General features: G+C 27.9%; 1 protein-coding gene across 1 annotated transcript; it reads left to right on the forward strand.

Moving 5' to 3' along the window:
- The first annotated feature begins 59 nt into the window (after positions 1-59).
- Positions 60-26,856, forward strand: APC7 (anaphase-promoting complex subunit 7). Its single transcript, XM_043047129.3, has 17 exons — positions 60-290; positions 1,422-1,544; positions 2,724-2,801; positions 4,883-4,966; positions 5,060-5,175; positions 6,945-7,058; positions 9,184-9,271; positions 10,610-10,705; positions 14,220-14,308; positions 14,392-14,506; positions 16,166-16,307; positions 19,910-20,010; positions 21,594-21,638; positions 21,801-21,913; positions 22,954-23,070; positions 23,353-23,461; positions 26,687-26,856. Exons 1-17 carry the CDS (start codon positions 225-227, stop codon positions 26,741-26,743), a joined length of 1,653 nt encoding a protein of 550 aa, XP_042903063.1. The 5' UTR covers positions 60-224; the 3' UTR covers positions 26,744-26,856.
- Positions 26,857-27,133: the final 277 nt, after the last annotated feature.

The following is a 27,133-nucleotide window of genomic DNA, read 5'->3' on the forward strand; positions in this document are numbered from 1 at the left end:
TATTTAAAAGAGTTAATAAAAAGTGTTCAGTAATTTTATAAAATTACTATTTATCAATCATAACCGTCAAATCTATTCAAAATACAAACAAATAGTTGAAAGGGAATTTTTGACGTTAACGATTTGAGGAACCTTCTCTTCATATTTTAAATTAGCTTTCAACTGTTACTTCAGAATAAAATATAAAGCTCATATATTAGTATAATTTTTTCATTTGTTTTAAAATGGCTATGTTTGAACAGTTAAAAATCTTGTACGATCAAGGACTGTACAGTAACGTGACAGCTTTGGTAAATTTTGCTAGTTTGTTCAAAACCGAATATATGTGGAGGATTAAAACAATAGCATTATAAATAATTATTTTGTAAATATATGAAATTAAAATACAAGTCTATCTTAAATATTTTTGTGTTTATAATTTTCATGAGTATTCCGGGGGATATTTCCCCGGGGATAACTCTGTCTTGCCAACTACAATTGCCAAGATGCCAAATAGATTTTAAACTTGCAAATTTTTTTTAAAAAAACATGTAGATGTTTGCCCAGGGTTGACTACGAGTTAGTCCCTTTCTGTTATATTGTTCTTTAGTTTATCAAAGGTCACTACCCAGAAGCTGCCAAGATTTGGCGATTATTCTGCTACAGATCAGACTACGGAAAACTCTGTAGCCACCTCCAAAAAAACGTCTTTATTTTATTTTAAAAAAAAAAAAAACGTGCAAGTTTATTGGGACCACAGATTACGATGCCGAAATGTCCCCGGGGAAATAGTAAATTTTTGCTTAAAAGTTGAAAAAGTGCTCTAATATTTTGATTTCATAAAATTTGTTAGTTTTCCTTTGTGAAGTACCACGAGGTAATTTAGTTGACTATGAGTTATATCCTTAGTTGATCTTTTGTAATTTTTTATTTTTTTAAGTGTTTAGCTGGCTTTCCAAAACTTTGCAGATATTTTGGTGCAGGTACCAATATGGAAATCTTCATTATATAAAAAGACTCCTGTTTAAAATGCTGAGAATTATTTAAGCTCAAGAGTTTGACTTATAAATGCATCAGGGTATGAGTATATCATAACACTTTAAAATGCAACCAACTATATATAGGCATGACCGTGATTTTGTATCGATATTAATCTGAATGAACTTATAATGTTTTACTTATAAGATTTCATTGCAGATTTTTTGGTTTAATAATAGAAATCTTATTTGTCTTCAGATATCAAATATGAACTCTGATTTGATTGTAGCTTGTTTTTAAGTATAGAAATATAGACTACAAATTTCCCAGTTTAACTTCAAATAAATAAGAAAAAACTTTAAAAATTTCGCTTCAATTGTTTTTCTACTATACCCTTTATTTTGATTCAGGGCTTTAATTTACAGTAATAGCAGTGTTTTTTTTAAATTATAATATTTTTTCAGGCAAGTATGCTGCTTACTGTTGCAGAAAGTAGTACAGACATGCTAACTTTTTCAACCAAGTATCAAACTTATGTTTATTATGGGGATTCTCTTCTTAACATGAAGGAATATAAAAAAGCAGAGGTAATATTTAATTTTATAATTTGGTGTTATTTGTTTCTATAATTTGGTGTCATTGTTTTCAATTTCAGGAAGTTTTAGTACGTAACCATTTACAGGGTCTGTAAAAAAATTTATAGTGTTGCTTAATTAAGTAAATATTAGTAGATACTTTATACTAAAAATGTAACGAATAATGATTTAACCGAATACTGAATATTCAGCTGAATAGCAACATTTAATTTTTTTAAAAATTAATAATAAATATTATTTTTTTCATATAAATAATTATTTAAATATAAAAATAATATATATTTATATATAATAGTCATTATTGAAAATTAAACAAAACATTATTACATATTATTGGTATGAGATGAGGGAAAAAAAACTATAATAGTTATCCATTAGCAATATTCAAGATAAATAAAAAAAACTAACTAAAAAGATAAATAAACAAAAAACCTGAAATTGCCAAGTCTGAAAAAAGAATTAGAAAGAAAAAAAACATCTTTAAAACTTATCTCAATTTTCCAATTACTGTATTTTAAAGAAAAACTGAGAGAAAGAAAAGAATATGTAGAAACCTTTTATGGAATGAATAGAAAAATAACCTAAATAGAAGAAATAGAAACCCTTTTAATTGCTGGGTCATATTAAAAATGTCTATGAAAACATATGTTTTTTTTTTTTTAAATAAAAGGCTTGAGAGAAACCAAAACAAAAGTCGCTCTTAATTTGAAAATGCAAAATTCATCTAACAATAAAATCAGTATTCTTTTCACATTGTCGTATTTAGCAGAAAGTGACAGGAAGAGAATAATGTTCATTAGAAATGCCGTGTCAAACAAAAAATGCCGTGTCATAACAAAAATGCTGATATAAAGCGAAGTTAATGGAAAAAAAACAAAAGTTATTATTTGAAAAGAATGTTTTTTAAAAGATAACTTTACTAATGAAAATCACAGCTTTCTTTGTTACTGGTTATCTGTTTTACCATAAATATATAAGCTAACTGTTTAGAAATTTTAATTATTCCCTTTTTTCTGTCAAATTAAATAGAAATTGTTCATATTTCTAACTTATTATTGTTTTAAAAGTGCTAGTTAAATCTTTTTATTGCCTTGTCTTATACCTAATTTTTATTATTTATAAATATTTTACAATCACCTAACATGTATGCTTGTTTTTATTTGATGCTAGGTCATGTTTAAAAAAGCTCTTCAGCTAAAAAAATCACTGGCTAAAACTAAAGGGAAGACCCAAGTTTTTCCGCAAGGAGTAAGTGTAAATGAAACTATTTTAATTATTACTTTTTATCTCTAAACCTTTCTGAATTTGAGTTTCCTTATTCTTAATTTATTATTTTTCATAATGATATAATATGCAGTATTAGTAAGATAGTAAAATGCTAAAAAATGAAATGTAGTCGTAATAGCTCAGTGGTTTAGTCTTTGTGGAGAACTGAGCTTCTATCCCTAGTGGCGTCTTCAAGCGCACCAAACTTTAGATCAAGAGGTCCAGCTTGAGCCGCAGTGGCTCAGTTGATAAAATGCTCTGTTTCGAATCGTTCGTTCAGTGACTCAGTTTCAAATCCTTGGGGTAGCTGGTTGATACGAATTCTGCTCCCATATCTCACCAACCATAATCATGGTTGCCACCCCATAGGTTAGAATCTTCTTATCGTCGAGCTTACCGTGTTTTGTTTTTTTTTTTTTCTATCCACGTAACACAAATGTGGGTTAGTTCTGTCGAAAAAGCCTCCATGAAGGCTAGTTTGTCCCAGTCCTTGATCTAGGAACTGTCTTGTCTTTTGGTTTGAGTTCAAAATTATAAGGCTACGGAGTTGAATATTGATAGTTAGACACTTGGAGTTGAGTTTGTACTTCAATTCAGGTTATAAAATAAAATTGGTACATACCAGCTGGTGTGGGAAGTATGTTTGACCGAATTGCCACAATAATGCCATTTGTCATTAACTTGTGGAGCCTTAGCTTCCATGCTTCTCCTGAATCATAACTGGCTGTTGCAAAAAGGCTTTTTAATAAATGTAATATGTTTAATTACTAAACCTTTTAGACTTAATTATTTTAAGACTACTCTTTATAATTAAAAAATATTTCAATTTAAAGAAAAAAATTTCTAAAATTTTACTAAAATATTCTAAAAGAAATTAAAGAACTGTATACAGGGTGCGTAGCTGTAAGAACTGTAAAGACTACTCTTTATAACAAAAAAATATTTCAATTTAATGAAAAAAAATTCTAAAATTATACTAAAATATTCTAAAAGAAATTAAAGAACTGTATACAGGGTGCGTAGCGTTTGTAAAAAGTACTTAAAGGTGCTTTTTGGGGGATTTCGTTTTTAAAAGCTTTTAAAGGTACTTTTTTCAGCTGGCGTTTTTAAAAAGTGCTTTTTTTTCATGAACTTTTTTTTCCTTCAGTGATATCTGGCGGATTGTGTTCACGAAAAATGGGGTGTTTGCTACGTAATCATTCACATGGACTTCATGTCGTCCCCACGTTATGACTTGCGCATACGCGCACACTCGAAACTGAAACGCGAGTACTCCATTTCGGATTGAGTCAGATCCTTATTAAATGTTTTTCTTTTTAATTTATTTTAATTTTATTCTTGTTTATTTTATTTTACTTCTAACACTTTTTTGATGTAGGGGGTAAGGGTACTTTTGTTCTGAGTTCAGAGAATTCACTCGGTGATGCGGGAAAGTACTGATTGTTTCGATTTACGTCCGTTTCTTTTTGGGTTTTTTTTTTAATGCTAAAACTGTTCATAAAAAGTTTTTGTTTTTCAATAATATCATTGATTCAATATGAATTTTTTGAGTGCTTAAAAATTTTTGTAAAGTGCTTGAAAAGTTTTTAAAAAGTGCTTATTTTTGATTCAAAGATTTGGTTACGCACCCTGTGTATATTTTTATTAAAGTTTGGAATATTCTGAACTGTTTTCAGACCAGACATTTGAGTTCATTTACAAAATTAAAGTGTCCAAAACCTGTTTTTCAAAAATTAGCTTTAAAAAAATTAATATCAACTGATATTTGATTGTAAGTGATAGTACAATGTAATTTAAATGATTCTATTATCTTTTTTAGAAAATCATTGTACATATTAAGTTATTTACTATGCTTTAACTTCCAAAATTAAATGTGTTGAAAGCTGTTATAATGCTATAAATTAACACCTAATAGACTAATATAACTGTTAATTTCTGGTGTTAGTCTATTGTATTAAGATTAGCTACTATTAAATTTTATTATTTTGCAATCTTCCGTAGTTGATAAATAATTAAATTTTGTATAATTTTTGAAAAATTATCATCTATGTTAAAACTTTTAGGAGGTGACATCAGAGGTTGATGTGAAATATAAAGCTCACCTGTGTCTTGTTAATCAGAAACAGTTTTCTCAAGCCATAGGAATAGTATGATATTTTGTTTACTTGGTATATGGTATACATTAATTTTGTAACGAATTATTCTAATTGATTTTGTTAACTTTAATGTTTTTTATATAGTTAGAAAGCATATCAGCCAAACAGAGAACTCCATGTGTTAATATGGCATTAGCTAAACTACATCACCAAAATGGTACAGAGCGATCTGCAATCACAAGTTATAAAGAGGTTTTAAAGTAATGTTTTTTTTCTTCCTCTTTTAAATACAGTACGGAATTTTTTTATCTAGAAATCAAAAAAATGTTGAAACAATAAATAACCTACTCTAAAATTCTTGGTATTCGTGATTTCGTGAGTGTATTACGTTTAGGAAATTTTCACATTCAATTTTATTGTAAAAGCTGTAAGATCAAAAGGTGCAATGCTAGCATATTTTGCCTAATCTTTCTAAATAATGAAATTTATCAAATAGTTTAATTTTCTACTTGCATCCCATTGTTATGCGATATTAAACTTCATGCACAGTTAATGTACACACATATCGTGCACTGATAAAATCACTCTCTAGAGTACTTAAATGCTTATCATAAACGTTATTTCAAGCCTGAAATAATTAGGAGTATGTACAATAATTTAAGCTCTGACAAGCCATCTAAAGTTGGGTTTTAGCGTTAGAAATAAGTTATTTTAATGTAATGCATCAGCTTATTCATAAAAAATTCAATTCATTACTATTTTCCTGATTATTTTCAAAGATATTGTCTGGAATAAAAGATCAGTAATACTATTCTATAGGTAAATCAAATTTTTTATATATATAAGTTCAAAATGTAGAGAAAACATGGAAAAAATTACAGAACAATGAAAAAAAATAGGGGGGAGGAGAATCCGTGAAAAAAAAAAGATATAATCTTTTCGTTAGATCACAGGATTATATCCACAAAAGGGAGCGCTTTCTAATATTGCATCAATATAGCCAAAGCAAAATATATCAATACAATAGTGTGAGGAGTACTAAAAAAAATTTTACAACAAATAAAATATAATTGTATGAGCTAATATCTTTTGTTTTAGGGATTTTTTTTCCATTGTTCTGTAACTTTCTCCATCAGGGTGCGTAGCGTTTGTAAAAAATACTTAAAGGTGCTTTTTGGGGGATTTCGTTTTTAAAGGTGCTTTTTTCAGCTGGCGTTTTTAAAAAGTGCTTTTTTTCCGAATAATTTTTTTTCCCCTTCAGTGATATCTGGTGGATCCCATGCATTTCACGAAAAATGGGGAGTATGCAACGTAATCATTCACGCGGGCTTCATGTTGTACCCACGTTATGACTTGCGCATGCGCACACACTTAAAACCCGAGTGCTCCAATTCAGATAGAGAATATCAGATCCTTATGAAATGATTTTCTTTTTTATTTATTTTAATTTTATTCTTGTTTATTTTGTTTTACTTCTAACACTTTTTTGACGTAGGGGGTAAGGGTACTTTTGTTCTGATTTCAGAGTCAAGTTGAATTCACTCGGTGATGTGGGGAAGTACTGATTGTTTCGATTTACCTCTGTTTCTTTTTGGGTTTTTTTTAACGCTAAAACTGTTTATAAAAAGTTTTTGTTTTTCAATAATATTATTGATTGAATATGAATTTTTTGAGTCCTTGAAAATTTTTGTAAAGTGCTTGAAAAGTTTTTAAAAAGTGCTTATATTTGATTCAAAGATTTGGCTATGCACCCTGTTTTCATTGTTCTGTAACTTTCTCCATGTTTTCTCTACATTTTGAACTTATTTTATGAGTTCTATTTACTTTCAGCTTATGCGCAGTAAATAAAACTTATTGTTTTTCTTAATTTTCATTTTGTATTTATTTATTACACTATGTATATATTATGAATAATATCTGTTTTTGTGGATTCTGAGAAATTAGTTCTTTACTGTTCTATTTATTAAAGAAAAAACTATTTTTAATGTAGTGTTTTGCTTACTGATTAATTTTTTTCTTTCATTTTTAGAGAGTGCCCTTTTGCAATCGAAGCTGCGCTGGGTTTGTTGTCTTTAGGTGGTAAAGGTGCAGAAGTTGTCTCTTTAATGTTAAGCGGCTCTGTGAGTGCTGCTAATATAGACTGGTGGGTACTGTTCAGACATTTTAAATTAACCTAGTCACATATATTAGTTTTTATGTTTGTTTTTGTAACAAATTCACAATGGTTTCAGATCAAATGATAAATTTTCGTTTTTCATTTCATGTTCTTCTTAGCTCATATTTAGCTTTTTTTTCTTCTTTTTTTTATGCTTCAAAATTTTATAAATGTTGAAGTCAATTATCATGGGTCTATTTAAGAAATATTTGGATCCACGAATAAAACCTTCACAAATTATTTTACTGTACTAATTGGCCTTTCACAAATTATGTTATTCAAAAAATTTATCTTTTCACAAATTAAGTTTTTTTTTATTTTTATAACAAGCATTGACTTATTTTAAATATGAAATTTTATTTTGATTTATTAGATTAGTTCAATTACATATTAATTTTTATGAATTAAGTAAAAAAAATTTGTTTAAAAATTATTTTTGAAGGGGAAACATTTATTCCAAATTGTTTCCATGAAGTCATCCGGGATTTTTCTTCTAAGGATTTCGTAACAAGAATTGGATCGCCCACGTGATTCGAATGAGTGACGACAACACAATTAAAAAGATACTGCTTTTTAGACCCACTGGAAAAAGAAAGCGGGGAAGGCTGCGGTTGAGATGGGCTGACTCAGAGTCTGATTTTCTCGCAATTAATGAAAAAAATTGGAGATCAAAGATAAATTGGAAGTCGTCGTGGAGAAATCTTCAGAGGAAGGCATTGGCTCACATTGGGCTGTCTGGCCAACTATGATGATGACATTTATTCCAAAAGAATCCCAAGTTTTTTCTTTTTCTAATTGAAGTATTTGACCTTAAAATTAAATTAGAAAAAGCATATAAGTAGTTAAAAAAGTATTTTTTGAGGAAAAAAAAAAGTTAACTAGTTCAGCAGTTATTTGGCTTTTCAATTTCCTTTTTTTTCGCCCTTTATAAAAAATTATTTATTTAAGTGTCTACTTTACTTACTCAAATGAATTCACTAAATAAATAACATAAATGTTACTTTGACATTTGCCAGAGCAAGCAGGTCATGTGCTGACCACACTGCAACATTAAGGATTATAGTTGAACAATCTGTTGAATGGCAATCAACATTATGCTCAAAATGTTACAGATTTGAAAAAGGCTTACACAGAAATATTCTGGAAGCTGTTGAAATACTATGGAATTCCTGGATATTTTGTAAACATTATCAGAAATATATATAAAAATTACAATATATGTATTTTCCATGACTATTGTTAAATCTGTCCTGCTATATGGATCTCAGACACGGCACTGCAATAAAAATAACATGAAAAAACTTCAAGTATTTATTAACAACTGTTAAAGAAGAATCTTGCATATAAAGTGGTTCTATAAGCCTTGTAATGCAGAAATCCTTAGAAAAGCAAAACGGAATCCGATTTATCTGGAAATTAAAAAGTGTAAATGGAAATGGATTGGTCATGTTCTACATAAACCTGTAAAAACCTAGTTTTTGATTGGAACCTACAGGGCAGTAGAAAAGAAAAAGACCTAAAAAATACTTGGCGAGGAATGATTGTAAACAAATTGAAAACAATAGGAAAAATATGTACAGAGGCAAAATATCTGACCACAAATTGAGTGAGATGTAAAGCTATGATCGAAGCCCTATGCTTCAATTTGGAATGAAGTGGAATTTGTATGTTGACTTCTGTCAATTTTTTGTTAACTTAGGCATATATATGTTAAAAGGCTATAAATGATTTGAAACTAACAAATTCTGAGGGAATGCCTGTGTTACCTTTCCTTGCTGATTGCCATACCCTCAAACCACTGGAATGTTTATGTTGTGTTTTTAGAAGTTTTATTTTTTTTTTCGAAGGGAACACTGATTATAGTTATAAAAACATAATTTGTTAAAGAATTTTTTTAACTGTGTTCTTATCCTTTATTACAAAAATACGAAAAAGTCTAATTAAATTTTTTTTTTTAAAAAAAAACCTTTAAGGAATTAAAATCTTATTATTTATAGAATTATGAGATTTGTGGTTTAGTAATTAATTTACAATTCAATTAATTGTAGTAATTTTGTGTGCAATTGTTAAAGCTTGTTTATTTGAGATTAATTTCTTGCAATACGTTTTTAAGGTTGTCTACATGGATCAAAGTTCATTCTCATCTGTATGCACGTGAGCTTTCTCAAGGAATCGCAGCTTTCAAACAATTGGAAATTAAGGTAGGCATATTTATTTTATAAAAATAAAAGCTTTATTTATCTATGTATAATTTGTATATATAATATTTCTGTACAAATACATCAAGCTTTTTTTTATGTAAACAGTGAAATTATTTAACATATTATTGAATGTTGTAATTTTTTAAGCAGGAGCTTCCAAAAATAGCAGGTACAGGATTAGCACTCCACAGAGAAAACCTGGAAAATGCAGGGAATTTTGATTTTTTCTTTACAAACACTGAAAATACAGGGAATTTTGTTTCATATTTTTGTTTTTTAAAAAAGGGTGACCACTCAAAGTGTAAAGTTTGGAATATTTAGCCATGATATTTCAGCTATACTAAACTCTTTCATTTACTATAGCATTATTTAAGTATGTTCAGCTGTTTTTCAAGCAATTAAAACTTATATAAATATAGTTATCCCAATATAGGTCACACAAGAGCACAGTAATTGTTGTTTCCTCTTAATACATTGTGTATAATATGTATAGAGAAAACACAGGAAATTTTTTTTCCAGAGTTGAGTGACAACCCTGAGGTAGTATTAGGAGACTTATTACTGAAAAAAGTATTTTGTTACATTGTACTAAACATCATTTTATCTTCATTTAATATATAATTATATATTTTATTTAATTTATAATTCAATCCTTTTGAAAACCATTTTTAAAAAAATTGTCTAAGGGTTTTGATGTTTCAGCAGTTTCTTCATCCCATCATAATATGTTTAACTTCTTCCTGTTAATATAAGTCCCAAAGTATAAATTTTTCCTCTTCATTTGTCACTTCAATTTTTTTTTGAACCTTTAAACTTTGTATTCAACCAACCTAAATCTTTTTTACATCATATATTTTATTGGAAAATTTCATACAATAGTTATTTGACAACAATCATTTGGAAACCTACTACTTTTGGATCATCTTGACTTTAGCTTTTAATATGCAAAATAAAAGCATAAAGACAATGTATGGAAGACTGGTATAAAGTCAAATGTTGATTAATTATGGTGAATTAAATTGTGATAATTATTATTTTGAATACTTAGGGCAATGTAATGATTAGCAGCATATTTTCAAAATGTTCCTTAGTATTGTTCTCACTAGGTGTTTTACAGCACTTCCACTAAATGACAGCTCATAATAATGAAACATTTATTGTGTACATTGAAATTGTGTTGTTCTCTTGAACTGTTTGAAAGGGAGAGAAAAGAAAAAACACTCTCCTGAACTGTTTAAAAATGTGACATATCATTATATTGCCCCAAACCCTTCATTTTTAAAATTAACGAATTAGCTGTTTATAATTTTTAAGAGAAAAATGTATATGTAATTTTAGACTCCTTTAAGAGATAATGTCGATGTTCTTGTATCTGTTGGTGAAGCTTATTACATTAATGGAGATTATGCTAATGCTATGATTGTGCTTGAGCGAGTGAGTACTCATTATTTTATAATTATGTTAATATTTATCATGGCTATTAGCTAATTTCAATTAGGTATAAAATAAATGATATTAAATTAATACAATTGAAAAGTGATAATGCATATGAAGATTGATTTATATTTCATTGTTAAATAAGACTATAATAAATTCTTTTGAATGTTTTTTCTTTGTGAATAAATAATTTTTTCAAAAATAGCTTATCATAGAATTTTCAAGTATTTGATCAAGTACAAAATTATATTTTGCTTTTAAATTTATAAAAATATTTCAAACCTTATCTAATACCCTAACGATAGAGTTATTGTATTTCTCGAAGTTTAACATTGTTCTTTTAACCTCTAAGAAATTGTACAACAATAAAGAAATTGCATTTTAAGTAATAGATCTTAATACTAGGAATAGGAAACTATCAGTTTCCGTATCTAATTTCAGCTATTATATGATATAGAAAATGCATATCACGTAAGCGAAATTTGAAGTTTTGCATTTACAATGCTCAAAAAAATATGTGTTTTTATTCTTTTCTCGTGTAAAAAGGTTACTATCGCCAAAAATTCTTGCATTTGGTTTCAAAAACTGAAAATTCTCACATTTTGACTTCATATTTCAGCTGAAATTGTCACTACTATAGCTTGTCCTAAAATGATTATTTAACTGCGTGATTCAAATTTAAGGATCATAATAGTATTATCTTACAAAAGAAATTAATTAGAAATCCATAACAGTAACTGTTGAAAATGTGAATGAGAAAGCGTCATTAGCAATAAAATTGTTGCTAAGCAATTGCATCAAAATGTGCTTCTTTAAATGCACAGTTCAAATTCCCTGTTTAACGCTATGTAACATTTGAAAAGTCAAGGTTTAATAAACCATGTAAAAATCCGAAGCAATAACTAATAAAAAAGCAAGACCAAAAAACGAAAAAAAATGCAGATTCACTGTGGAATTCTTCATCGAGTGGGTCAAAAAGTGATTACTCAAATCTATGATCCTTGCTTTTCTGTATGTTTTAGTGATGTGTTAACGATTTCGAAATTTGGCGGCACACAATGAAAAAAAAAATAGTTTAAAAGTTGTTTATTTACCTATACACTGTGTTAAATAGTCTGTGATAATAATTTTGAATGTGAAATTAAGTAATATGTACTACAAAAGCATGTTTATTAAGGGATTAATTATTTCTTTCGATTAATTTTTTATTAGTTAGTAACAGTTATTTATTTTTTTCGTGCTAGTTGTTAAGTGTTAGCTTGTTTTCTATAATTGTTATTTGTTAGTTTTTTTTTACATTAATTATTATTTTTTGTGATTTCTTGTTCATTTGTTTTTTTTGCTAATTATTAATTGTTAGCTTACTTTTTTGTTAGTTATCCTTTGTTAATTTGCTTTTATAACGATTAACTGCATAGCTTACTTTAATGATTAGCTTTTATTTCCGTTGGAAAGTTAATATTTAGCTTGTTTTACCCTTTGTTAATTATTTTAATAGTCATTAAATTTCCTACATATTTTAACATTTTTTAAAATTGCACGTCAAAGACAATTCAAACACTTCCTTCTTATTATATATATATATTATATATATGTAATATTATATATATGTACACTTTTCTTTAATTTAAACTTTGCTCGTAATAAAAAATTATATAATTTTTATTGCATCTCTTCTAATATTTGGAGGCACATTTTAAGAATTTGGTGGCACACAAAAGTGCCGCGGCACAGTGGTTGAGAATCACTGTGTTAGAACATTGAAATTTTAAACACGATATGCAAATCTGTAGCAATGACTACAGAAATATTGTTTAACAAACCACATGGCTTTATGGTGTAATAGTCGCTAATCAAGCAAATCAATAGGGAATATCAAATGCATGATTAGAAATTCAAATCCCGTTATAAAGTCGTATTAAAACATTAAGATTTTAAAAATAATGTAGAAATCTTTTCTCTCATGAAAAATTTAATGAATGAGTTTTATTAAATAATATTTGCTAGGATAACCTGGTTGGTAGGGCATTGGGATCTTGTCAAAAAGGTCGTTAGCTGGCACCTTAATTGGCCTTTAAATAGGCTTGTCAATATGACAATGGCATAAGACAACAACAACATTAAATAAAATTGCATATTTCTTTTCAACATATCTGTTTATTTCGTAGTTTTTTTTTTTAACAGTGACTAAAAATAATGAAATTCTTTTCTGTCTCAATTTATATTTGTAGATAATTTATGGTTTCACATGCAGACATTAAATAAGCACTTTTAACAATTATGGAATTCAGAGTTATAAATTAACATTCTTATTTCCTTTGACTTTTAACATATGCTTGCAGTGTTTTTATCATAGAAAAAAAATGGGTGAGAATTTCTCACCCTTTCTTAAAAACTGGCTGAGATTTCAAAAAGTTAAGTGAAATTTCTAAAAACTAAAAAAACACAAAAACTCTTGAAAAAAAATCGTTTCTTTAATTATAATACATTTTTAACGTCTTAATTTTTTAAAGCATTGAATATTTTTGGTGCATCATCATAGAAGATTTTGCCTTTGCAAGGTATTTGTCCATCTTACATAAGTGCATAAAAAATTTGAACGTCTTACATGAAGAAACCTTACTTATGGTAAGGTTTCTTCACCTTACCTATGGTTGCAGAGAAATGTGTTTTGAAAGGGATTCCGTGGTTGTGTTCTGTTGTTCGAAAAGGTTCTGAACAATACTGGTATATAGGGAAGCTAGATAATGGGGCAGATGTTGAAAATAATGAAAGATCCAGGAAGAAAATTGAAACGGATTTTATTCTAAATTCGAAGCTTTTTCCAAAATGCGAGAAATTCGCAAATTTTGAAATTAATTTATAGAATGCGCGAATTTCTCGCGGTAATCATTTTTTAATGTAAGAAAAGAAAAAAATATGCGAGATTCTCGCGCTGTAGGGAAAACACTGGCTTGTGGAACCTGTACCATATCTTGTACGATGAGGTCGACCTTTGAGAGAAAGGTCTTGAGAAGTATTTTTTCAAGAATTTTAAAAAAAATGGTGTGTGGTTAAGATCAAATCTAGAGCTTATCACTCATATAAAAACCTGACATCATTAACTGTGTTAAATAACAAAGAATAAAATGGGCAGGCCACATTATCAGAATGGATGAAGACCATACCACAGAAAGAGTTTTCAATGCCAGAGCAGTTGGCACACTAAAAGGAGGCAGTCTGAATTTGAGATAGATAGATGGCCTAGAAAAAGACCTTTCGTTCTTAAAAACTAAAAAACACTAGCAGGGAAAAGGTTAGCCTGGAAAACTTCTGAGAAGGCAAAGGCCCATCATGGGCTGTCGATCCATTGAAAATGATTTTTTTTTTACTTTTTAAATCCAATAATTTCCCTATGAGGAAAAGTAATTTCATTCAGAGATAATGTCATTTACTAATAATGCCTGTATAATTTAGAATTAATATTTCATATAATCACCATTATTTGTTTATTTTATTGCATTTTCCTTAGGCTCATTCAGTTGATCAACTTTTGATTAAAGGCATGGATATTTATGCTGCTCTGCTAGCAAAAGAAAAGAAAGTCAAAGAATTAGAAAGGTATTTGTTAGCAAGTTTATATTTAGCATCTAAAAAACATTAAAAAAGTTATTTCTGATTCGCATTTCTAACTTATATTTTAGCCTGACAGCTCGGTTAATATCCATTAATGATACTGTTCCTGAACCCTGGATTGCCATGGGATATTTTTGTTTTGTCTCAAAGAAGGGTACAAAAGCTGTTAATTTTGCTCAAAAGGTTAATTTCACATTTTCTTTTTTTCTTTATCGTGTACATTTTTTAGAAATTCTTATTATAGTCCCTTTGAAAGTTTATGTTTAAAAATTTAATTATCCATACACATATTTGTCTTGTGTGGTAGTTGCAGAGTACAAGTAATTTTTAGCTTTTGTGTGACTTTGCAGATAAACGTAGCATATTTTCTTTGCTAATTTCTACAATTTTTACATATTCTGCGCTATCTTCCTCCTCTACATAACATTTTTCACCTGCAATATTTATTTTTAGAAAAAGCATTTTTTCACCTTTTTTTATTTCACTGATCCAGGGTTGCCACTCTACATGGAGAACAGGGAAAACCTGGAAACTACTGGGAATTTAAAAATCACCTAAAATAACAGGGAAAATGCAGGGAATTTTGATTTTTTCCTTGCAAACTGGGAAAATACAGGGAATTTTGTTTCTTATTTTTGTCTTTTGAAAAATGGTACCCACTCAAAGCGTAATCTATGGGATATTTAGCCATGATATTTCAGCTATACTAAACTATTTCACTTACTATAACATTATTTAAATATGTTCAGCTGTTTTCCCTCTAATTAAAACTAATAAATATAGTTAGCCCTATATAGCTCACAAAAGAGCACAGTAATTGTTGTTTCCTTTTAATATATTGTGTATAATAGTACAGGGAAAACACAGGGAATTTTTTTTCCAGATTTGAGTGGCAACCCTGTGATCTTAAAATCTTGCTAGAAATAAGTTTTGAACTTAACAAGAAAGAGGAAAACAATCAAAACAATGTATTTTTAAAAAATTTTGAATTAAAATCCTTCATGAAGCTAACTCATAGCTCCAATTACAATTTACTTATGTAAAGGATCAGCATTGAAATATTTGATTCTGTAATAACATGCCCAACAATAATTTAATTATGTTTCTCACGTTGTTGAATCCTCTTCTCCATTATCAAATATTGATTAAATATTTTATATAAAGGCTTAACACAATAATGCCCTAGTTACGATTCTTCTATTATTTTATGTGTGCAAGGTTTTCTGACAGTTTTATTTATTTAACAGGGTGCGTAGCATGTTTGAAAAGTGCTTAAAGGTGCTTATTTTTGATTTACATTTTTTAAAAGCCCTTAAAGGTGTTTTTTTTTTATTCGGAGTTATCCAAGTCTATCTTTTAAAAACAGATTTTTTTCTTTGGTGTGTTATTTGCTATTCTGAATAACAAAAAATGCATGTTTTTCACAATCTTCTCTGCAGTATTTTTCAGAAACTAGTTATTTTATCATGATTATGTAATGTTTTTGAATTTTATTGATTTTATGTTTTTAAATTAAGAAATTTTAACAATATAAATTTTTTTTTTATTGCTTTACAGATCCTAATTAAGATTTATTTTTTGGAAAGTACTTAAAAATACTTTTTGAGTACTTAAAAGGTGCTTATTTTTGGCTGAAAAATCTAGCTATGCACCCTGTTTAAATATTTGGTGAATTGAAATTATTTAAATTATTGATGATTTTTTTTTTCTTTTGTAAAAAAACTACTTCATTATAATTTAAAATTATTTGAAGTTTAAAAGACAAAAAACATATTACATGATTATAAATAGTTTTATAACCATTCATATCTTCTTGTAATATTTGAAAATAATTTTTTTAAGGCTTGCACAATCAACCCTCTTTATGTAGAAGGTCTCCTATTAAAAGGAATGGTGTTGTATGAACTAAAAAAATATCAAGATGCAATGGATGAATTTTGCGATGCATTCAAAATAGCCCCACATCGTTATGAGGCTAATAAAGGTGAGTTGGTGCTAATAATATGCAGTTTGTCTACGGTAAGAACTCCCCCGCCACAAAGTCTTAGGCCGTCTGCTATGGAAACAAGAATAGCGCATTTCAGGGAGGGTTACTTCTCTTAGACCCCACACCCTTACTTGAAATAGTTATACCTCATTACCATAGTCACTGCCATGGGTCCAGACAAATGGCTGGGGGAGTTCTTACTTTAGACAAACCATATGTTCTATATATATTTATAATGTAATGTCCTATATATTCACTCTTATAAAGGAAAAGAAAACAGCAATCTGTCACTAATGACAAATTTATTTTTGCATTGCATATTACCACCGAGTGTGTTAAAACTAAACTTTATGTACAGTCCACAAAAAAAAAAGATATCACCCTGAATAACTTTTGTCCTAATGATCGGATTTTCACGAACTAAGTGTCAATCTTAATGGTTCCTGGGGATGACCTCAAATATGCTAATTAATTAGTGCTAACTATTAATTAAGTTACGAAATCAGACACAAAAACGTACTTTCTCTGAATAAACATGTAATTTTTTTTGCATATTTGGAATCCAGACACTTGAATTAGGGGGGGTAGACAAAATTTTGAAAAAATTGGGTCTTAAATTGGGTCACAATAAAGGTTTATATATTTGGCGATAGTCCAGAAAACCGCCAATAAAAGTCGCCAGCGCAAATTAATATTTTAAGGTAACCCATTGTCTAATTCAAAAGAAGAAGACTTAATTTCTCTAGGTTGCTAAGCAACCATTTTCTGACTGTAACAAAAAATTTAATTTAATTGAAATATCTCAAAGTTAATAGAAAATATCTCAAAGTTTCTAGCATATAGACAATTTTTAAGCTAATTTCTGTCCAAAAAGCAATTTTTTTTTATTTTAATCTCTTTTGGAAAGAAAATTTGAATCGATTTATAAATTATTTATGATTTTATAAGTTTTTAGAATTTAAATACATGAACTTTCTATCTGATATTATTTAGATTATGTTATTTTTGCTATAAAAATTCGATGATTTCATACTAAAATCAAATTAACATTACTTATTATGGCTATATACAAAATTTTAGGGATAATCATTTTTACAGCTTTAATCGAGTGTTCTAGGCAAGAAAGTTTAAAGAAAAAAAAAGTGCCTGAAAAATAAAATGTATATTGTATAGTAATTCTAATGCGCATTCACAAGGTTTTCTATAATTTACGATATTTCTTTTTTCTATAACTCAAGGAATTGCTGAATGTTTAGTGGTATTTTAAAAACACTGAAATATGTTATGTTTAAGAATAAGATATTGAAATAATATGTTGCATATTGTAAGATTCATTGTTTAAAAAATCGCTTCATTCTGCTAGATATTTAGGTTACAAGGCTTTCTTTGAATAAAGATGATTAGCAAATACCATCCTCATCTTTTGTTACATTCTAAAACTTACGTTCGCAAATTCACCATAAAATGTCGCGCAGCATAATTCTTCAAATACGATTACAGCTACATTTACCACCAAATACTGCTACTATGATTATTTTTGTTTTCTTATATATGTTAACGGCAAAGTATGAAACGTCGGTATTGAATAGAATGCCTAAGCATTCTATACAATGCCGGATGTTTTTAGGCAAAGTATGAAATATGAGAGGTATTACATACTTTCCCTAGGCATGCTATAGAATGACAAATGTTATTTAGGCAAAATATGAAAAAAAAACATACTGATGAGGTCATTATGTTATATTAATGATGTGCATGTTACTGTGAATGACCAAAATCGGTGGTTCTTGACTTTCACCGGTGAATGTTGACAATCACATAGTCGCTTTGGTGAATGTCCGAAATATTTGCTACATCTGATTTGATATTAATTTATTCGTGGATATAATTACATTTATTCGATATTGTAATACTTACTGATGGTAGATTAGAAGAAACATCAGTGTTTGGAGTATCAGGCTAATATATATCGGGCAATGGCACTGAACCTTAACAAAACATTGGTGTAGGATATACCGGGCAAATGTGCCCAGTATACCCTACAATGATGTTTCTTGATGAAATAATAATGATGAAATAATAAACGTAGTAGGGTAAAGAATAAGATTTTTAAAAATGTTAAAATTTAATTAAATAGTTGGTAAAATAGTTCTGCGAAACACTTCCGGACAGGTGATTAAAAAATTACTTTTAAGATTAAGACGATATATAAGATGTTGAGAAATTTGCAATGATGTGAGAGATGCTTAAAAATGTTGACTACGTATTTTTATTAATATTTATAAAAAATGTATTCAAGAAATTGATAAATATGAATAATTGATAGAAATTATTTATTCCAAATCTATTCATACTTATGTATATTATAGAAAATGTATCAGTTATTGAGGAAAAAAACTAAAAAATAATCACATTAAATAGGCAAAATCTGGTGTATAGTCATATTCTATCACAAGAATGCTTTTATAAAATTCGACACTCGTTGATTTGAATGTTTTATTCAAATTTCTTTACAAAATTGCGAATAGAATTTTAGACGACTAAAAAAGAAATATCGTATTTCATAGTTTTAAAAAAAATAAAAAGATTAGGAAGCCATTATTAGCGAAAAAAATATGAATGGAATTTTACGCCACTCGCGCTAAGTAAAGTTCCTCATAAGTTTATCACATTTTAATATTAATCGCCCCATTAAATCATTTCTTCATTGTCGCCAAATAATTTTTTTTAAATAATTAATTTTAATTTTTCTCATCTTCTAATAAATAAAAACAATAGAAACTTTAGATTTTTCAATTAAAAAATATGTGGATTAAAATGATATAAAAAAAAACCTACCTTATAATTCAAAATTTTTTCATCCTCGCATTAATTAAATAATAATAAATAATTATTAAAAATTCTTTTTTTCATGAAATTATCTTTGGGTAAATGAGTTTTATGAGTGGGTGAAATTTTTTTTGAATTGCTTCATTAGTTTTTAAAATATGACTGAAAACGCAAAAAACGAAATTAACATTAAGGGGTCCAAACTTTGAATCGCTTGTTAATTTATTAATTTTCATATTCTTTACTTTTCTACAATGAGAACGTTTGAAATCATTATTTCATATTTTATGTTGACCCACATTCAAGGTTTTTAAAATTGTTCTATCTAATCTATTGCTTGCAATGAATGGTTCTATGAAAATTGGTGTAAATGACATATTTTATTTATAATTTTACTCTTTGAAAAACTTTTTGTATTTTATTTATTTATCTTCAAAATGGCTTTAGTTTGAAATTTTCATGTTAACAAGAACCTGCCAAAGAGAACCCTATTCTTCGTTTACTTTTGATTTGGAAAATTATGAGCAGATTTTTTCACAAAAACTAGACCTTTTAACAAAAGATTTAGATTAACCCTTGCAGTACACAGTCTATGTTATCATCTTGCCAAATTTACTGCTTTAACAGAGACTCTTATAATGCAGAAGTTATCTTTTATATTCTTAACACAGATTTTATGTTCTGATAAGCATGTGTTTTATTTTTATTTTTTATCAATCAAGTTGTAAAATAGGTATTTTACAATTAAATTTTTGCTCTCATAATTCCAGGTATGGTTGATTGCCTATTAGCACTTCATAGAACTAGAGAAGCTGTTGCAGTTGCAAATACTGCTTGTAAATATCTTGGCCAAACTGCAAGAGCTTTAACTGTAAGTATAGTTTGTTTAAATACGTCGAATGTATAGAATGTTTGTTTAAATATGGAGAATGTATTGCATGGAAGTTCAATAAAGATAGAAAGAAAAAGATGTAAATTTCCTTTGAATTTTGTTTAGTTGAGCTCTCTTTTTGAGCTACTTTTAAATGGGTTTTTTTTTAAGATAATAATTATACTTTTACTATTTAGTTTATATGTTTAGACAGATGTTTTTTTTTTATAATCACCATATAACATGAGTGCCTCTCTAAATAAATTTTAATTCGGAATTTATTGTTCATCGACTCGAAAATGTACTGTCTATAACAGGGTGCGTAGTGTTTTTAAAAAGTACTTATTTTAGATTTACGTTTTTAAAAGCTCTTAAAGGTGCTTTTTTTATTCATAGTTTGTGAAAAGTGCTTAATTTTTTTATCTTTTAAAATCAGATTTTTTTCTTTGCTGTGTCTATTCTTGTTCTAAATAACAAAAAACACATGATTTTCAGAATTTTCTCTGCAATATTTATCAGAAACTAGTTATTTTATCATGATTATGTAGTCTTTTTTTAATTTTATATTTTTAAATTAAGAAATTTTAATGATAGAAAAAAAATTTACTACTGTACAGATCCTAATTAGGATTTATTTTTTGGAATAAATTTTAAAAATATTTTTGAGTGCTTAAAAGGTGCTTATTTTTTTTTTTTTTTTTTTTTTTGGCTGAAAAATCTGGCAATGGTGTATAAGGACTCGTATATTTCATTATCTAGTTTTCCCTCCTTTATTTTATTGATTAATTTTTTACAGCAAACAAGATAGAAATAACATCTAACTATGTACATTTTTTATATCAATCACTGAATAATAAACCACTAATTTTTTCTTTACATATCTCTACTTATTTCTCACACATCATCATTTATTTTTTGTCCTATCTCCATAAATTTCTTTTTAAATAATCTCAATTTGACTTTGGCCAGCATTTAAAAACGTTGGGGGGGGGGGAATGAAAACAAGAGAATTTTAGACACAACAATAATACAAATACTATTTAAGGAAGCAGGTATTGAATTTCTATCTGATTTTCATTACTGAGCTACATCATTACTTGATCATTTTGCAATTAAAAATGTTAACATTAAAATGTAATTTTTATTTAACAGAAAATATTTGTTACTTTTTTAAGGAAAAACAAACTTTTAATATTAAAAACAAATGGAAAAATATTAATTTATGAAACTTAATCTACTGATTTTCTCTCAAGACTGATTTCAGTCCCCAGGACTGAAGAGTGGCACCCATGCTGTATAATTCAATTTACAGTGTAAATTTTCCATGGAGAGAATTTTTTTCTTCGAGTGATTAATTGAATTATTCTTTACTTTAAATTGTGTGTTCTTACATCTTGTGTGCACTTATTTTTTCTGTTATATATAGCAATAAATAATGTTCTGGTCTTCATTTATCATTGATAATGTTTATGGTCGATATTGTGGTAAAATAAACATTTGCTACCCTTTTTGTGGTGTTATTTTAAAATTTTTGTATACATTTATTTTACATTTTCATTTAATGCTTCTCATTTTAATTCTAGCTGTGTGCATCTGTGGTCTTAAAAGATCCTTTGTCTGCTGACAAAGTAAGGTTTATACATTTTATTTTTAAAATTTGCTTATTTAAGCATAAGATATGAAATATGCAATATTTTTCCAAAGCATACACTGCACATGCTTATGAACTTTAATTCATTTTTAGTGAAAATATCTAATGTATTTAGCAACAATTTTCTTTCTGTATTAAGGCAAAATCCATATTGGAAAAAGCTCTGAAACAGGATCCTACATATCTCAATGCTGTTTATATGCTGGCAACTATATATGAACAAGAAAGACTCTATGAAAAGGGAATAGAATTGTATGTCGATTTTTCTTTTTTCATTGAAATGCATAAGTCTAAGAACTTTATTTTTATAATAGTTAATAAAATTAAAAATCGATCAAACATTTCTTGCTATTTGTAAAAAAATTATGAACTTACCAGATTGTAAGCCTTTGCAAATTTTTTTTCTCTTAAACATTTGAAACAATTTTAGTCATTGCTTTGTTTTATTTAAAGGAATTAATGAACTTTAAATTTACATTTTGTATGAAGCACTTAGCATGCTTACACCTGTCATTCTTGTACAACTGATGTACAAGGCCTTCTTAGAAGTGTATAATACTAAAAATTAATATACTTTGAATTTAGGTCTGTGTAATGTCTATCTTAAAGTAATTTTAGATGAAAAATTTGAAATATTTATATAATTTTTTAAGCAGTTCAAAGGTTATTTTCTAAATTATATTATTTAAATCTAAAAGTAATTGTTTCATTGTGGGAGAGTCAAAAATCTAGAACATTTATTCCAAGTTAGTAATTTAATTTTAATGTAATATAATTTTTAATTTAGTTCCTTTATCTAAGTTTTTTTTTTTATTAAATAGTAAATTCATGTGTAACTACATTAATAAATACCTATATAGAATTAATAATTAAGTAAGTTGGGTTAATTTGAATTTCGTAAATTCTGTGTTGTTATATTTCTGATTACCGATAACTAGTTAAAAAAATTGGCACCTCTGAGAAATCATTTAATCTATTAACTGTGGTCATCAACAGTGCTCTAAACAACTAGTTAGGTTAGTTAGAGTTCATTTGGAAGACAGATAGTAAAGCTACAATTTCTTTTAAAAATAATTAAACTAAGTTATGGATAATTTTCTATTAACAAATTAAAAAAAACTTAAAATTTCCCTTTAAAATGTCTAACAGTTACTTCTTATGATTAGTTACACTGAAAAGTGTTTTTATGACAAATGCATCGTATTCTTCCATTTATTTTTAATTGTGTATTTGTTTTATGATAACTTTTATAATATACTGGGTTGTTACTTAATCTTCATGATTGTTTACAGACTGAGGAAGCATACTGAACATTCAACAACCTGTAGACTTCATCAAATGTTGGGTGACTTTCTAGCAAGAACAAATGAACATGAAAAAGCTTTGCACCATTTTAGTATAGCCTTAAAGTAAATTACTTTACTAAATTTTTAGTTTATGCTTGTCTTTAAAAAAAAATTTTAAAATTTTTCTTGGTTGGTTTCATTTATTTATTTTTGTCTTATGTTAACCTTGAACGTGAACACCATCAATATACAATGAATAACGCCCAATATTGTTATTGATTAAAAATTATTGTATGTAATATTGATAGTTTTGTGTTTCTGAACTGTATTGGACTGCCCATCATAAACAGATGTTTTATGTGTCTACATACAATGGAAATAATCTTAAAAAATATGTAATTGCAGCATGGATCCATCCAATCATAAGGCTGCTGAAGGAAGCCAACGAGTAGAGCAAAATCCTGAATCTTCTGAAAGCTTTGAGGTGGAAGATATGCCAGAGTCTGATAATGAGGTAATAAAGCTTTATTATTACAAAATTGGCACTAGTCTAAAAATTAAAACTGCAGCTCTAATTTAAAAACTCACATTATACATGTATAATTTGACATTGTATAATTCACATTATACAAAAGCTTTTCGTATTTTATGTTTATGTATAAAGTATACATCTGAATTTTTGGCAATTTCACATAACATTGCATGTTTTTGCACTGGTATCAAAATTACTTTTTGAGTTGACAAAGCACAAATAAACGAAACAGGGTGCATAGAATTTTTAAAAAGTGCTTAAAGGTGCTTTTTTCATTGGGTGTCTTTAAAATGAGATTTTTCCTTCATTATATTGATTTTCGCTCCGCATTCTCTTATTTTTTGTTGAATAATTTGGCTACAGACCCTGATGAAATATTTAATTGCATATTTTAAAATAGAAAAGTAAGTAATTTTAGTAATTAAAATTTTGTGAAAAATCTCTTTTTAGTTTAGGGGCCGTTCAAAAAGTATTAGTATTTAGTATTATGCAAATGACGTACATTATAAGCATACACTAAATTTAAATTTGACTTTTTCCTACACACTCCTTAAAAAAATATTTAATTTTAATGAAAAAGGGGGGTAGACTAATAAAATTTACGTACTCTAGGGGGGGGTAAGACCTTATGTACAGTATTGTACGAAAGGAGGAGGGGGTTAAAATTTCTCCATTTTTTTTGTACCTACTTTTTGTAGCTTAGTCAGAAATTCAGGGGGGGGGAATGTACGAGTCAGAATTTAGGTTATTTTTCACCAGACATTAATAATATATGATAATCTGCTATAAACACAGAAAGATTGATAATTTATTGAAACCCATTTATATATTTATTAAAAGATATAAGATTAACTTATATTTTAGTCTTCAATTAATTAAAAACATTAATGGTAGATATAAACGTGCATTACAGTAAAATCAACTTTAATGACCTCTTAACAATGGCAACTCCGAAGAACGTCATATCTTAATGGAACAAAACATCTTTCATAGGATTTTACGTTAAAAGGAACCTCTGCACATTGATTTCTGAATAATAGCCATCTGTTGCTAGCATGAATTTTGTTTCAGTCAACTCAAATACTACTGATATATTCAATACCTGATTTTAAATATCTCAGTCAACTTATTATTTTTTTTTTCTTTCTTAGTTAGCAATATTTTTTTAATTGATCACTCCTTCAAGCTAAACATTGAAGGTTTTCCTCTTAATGTAACACAATATCACATTAATTTAATCAAAAAAAATCCTCCATGAACACTAATTTGTACAGATGCTTAAACCAAAAGTTCCCTCATCTTATGGGTTGGGCTTAAAATTACAAGGCTACTGCGTTTAACATTAATAGTTGTAAACCCAAATTTGGGTCAGTTGTTCAAAGCAGATTATAAACTAAAATAAACCAAACTTACATCTCTAAACTTTCATCATATTACAGCTGTTGTAAAAATTCTTAAATATTAATACAGAAATCAATCATAGATAAAATTTGTTGAGTTCTTTTTTAAACAAAAAGGAGAGAAAAATACCTAAGCTAATTTTATAATTATAAAAACTAAGTATGTTTTAATGAATCCTACTAATGGTTAAACAATTAATTCATCCCATAACACGCAGTTAAATTTGCTGCCCAAAAGTTGTGCTGTATGCTTGTGGGGAAAAAGCATTTACATTTTTTCATGTGTTCTTAAACTAAGTAAAAACTCTTTAATTACTTGTCTTTGGTGGTTACTGTGCAAGAAATTGTTCAATTTATTTGGAGATGTGGTTAATTTGGGAAAAGTAGAACACTATGTAGAACACAAAAGTAGAACATGTGTTTCTGGAATGACAGCCAGACAACATTTCAAGTCTATCCTAAGATTGATAGACAGTAAAGAATCAGTGTACACACTATAATAATGGTTATTTTGATAAATCAAATTTTAAATTTAAAGCATTTCAACAATTCCAATTTACCTCGAATGAGAGGATAAACTCAAATTAGTAATCTAGATTGCAGCAAGCACTGCCGGCTTGTGAGAAATAAATTAATGGTTAAACAATAATTTCATCACATTAAATAGCCGGCAGTTAAATTTGCTGTTCGAAAGTTGTGCTCTATGCTTATGGGGAAAAGCATTACCATTTTCTAGGTTAAATAAAATTGCCATTTTGTCATGTGTTCTTAAGCCAAGTAGAAACTCTTAATTACTTCTCTGTGTTGGTTACTGTGAAAGAAATTGCTCAATTTATTTGAAGATGTGGTTAATTTGGGAAAAGTAGAACACTGACTGCTTAAATCTACCACCACATTTACTATTGAGTGGAATAACGTGTTTCCGAAATGACAGCCAGACAACATGTCTACAGTTTCAAGTCTATACCATGATTGATAGACAGTAAAGAATCATACACACTATAATAATGGTTATTTTGGAAAATCTTACACCAAAAAAAGTTAAATTATCTTGAGCTTCAATGCTAAAATCAGGTGAACTTTGTGTGATTACAAAATTTAGAGCGTGTTTGTGTAGAAATAAACTATAACTCACTTGTTATGGATTAAATGAAAAGGACGTAAAATTGCTTTAATAATTGTATTTACTAAAATTTTTGAAAAAAAAATTCATAATTGTTATTTGATCTATTACATGGTGCATAGAGTTTTTAAAAAGTGTTTACTTTATCATCTTAATTTTCCCGTTTCAAGAATTAGATTGTCACCCTGCATTACATAAAAGCGTGGTTTTCACATTGTTCTATTCAACGTTTTCACATTCATTCAAACACAATGCATTTCAGCGCACATCAATCTTTATACATGGTTGATGTAATACTTGTGTGCTTATATTGAGTCGAGTTCGGTGAGATTCTTGCAAAATGCAACTCTGCTGCATTTTCAATTTCAGGCTTCATTTTCCGCTCTCAGAAATCAAACTGAAAAATCTACAGATGTTTTTCTGGTGGCTAATATGATTAAGAAAATAGTTCTTTGTCGAAAACTAATTATTTTATCATGATCCTGTTACGTCTTTGAAAATTATTTTGAAAATATTTTGAAATGCTTGAAAATATTTTAGTTCTTAATAAGTACTTATTTTTTGTTGAAAGATTTGGATTAATTTCGATTTTATAACTGGTATTAAGTGAATTGTGCTGATTAAAATTGGAAATGGTATATAATGTAAATTTAATTTTGATTTTTTTTTTTTTTTAAACTTAAGGGTGATTTTGAAGAGAGTGAACTTGAACCAGTATGGTCAGATGTAGAATTTACTTGAGCTGATTGTAGATCTGCCTATGTAAATACAATATTTCATTTAATGTTTGTAATTATTCATATTTTTTGCTTTCCATTTGTATTTATTGCAAACGAAATAAAATTTCAAATTTATTACTTTTTTTTTTAATTGAGTCGTTCTCTGGTATTTTACAGGGTTGCCACTCCACGGGGAAAACCTGGAAAATACAGGAAATTTAAAAATCCCCTAAAATAACAGGGAAAATGCAGTGAATTTTGATTTTTTCTTTACAAACTGGGAAAATACAAAGAATTTTGGTTCTTATTTTTGTTTTTTAAAAAATGGTAACCAGTCAAAGCATAATCTATAGGATATTTAACCATGATATTTCAGCTATACTAAGTAATTCATTTCCTCTAGCACTATTTA

This window comes from Parasteatoda tepidariorum, chromosome 5, assembly GCF_982258835.1.
Source record: "Parasteatoda tepidariorum strain Cologne lab strain chromosome 5, Ptep-v5.0, whole genome shotgun sequence".
Lineage (NCBI taxonomy): Eukaryota > Metazoa > Arthropoda > Arachnida > Araneae > Theridiidae > Parasteatoda > Parasteatoda tepidariorum.

Coding starts and splice junctions, on each gene's coding strand:
- APC7 (XM_043047129.3), top strand. CDS start 225: ATGGCTATGTTTGAACAGTTAAAAATCTTGTACGATCAAGGACTGTAC. Junction 291..1,421: donor ACAGTAACGTGACAGCTTTG/GTAAATTTTGCT, acceptor ATATTTTTTCAG/GCAAGTATGCTGCTTACTGT. Junction 21,639..21,800: donor ATCCTTTGTCTGCTGACAAA/GTAAGGTTTATA, acceptor TTCTGTATTAAG/GCAAAATCCATATTGGAAAA.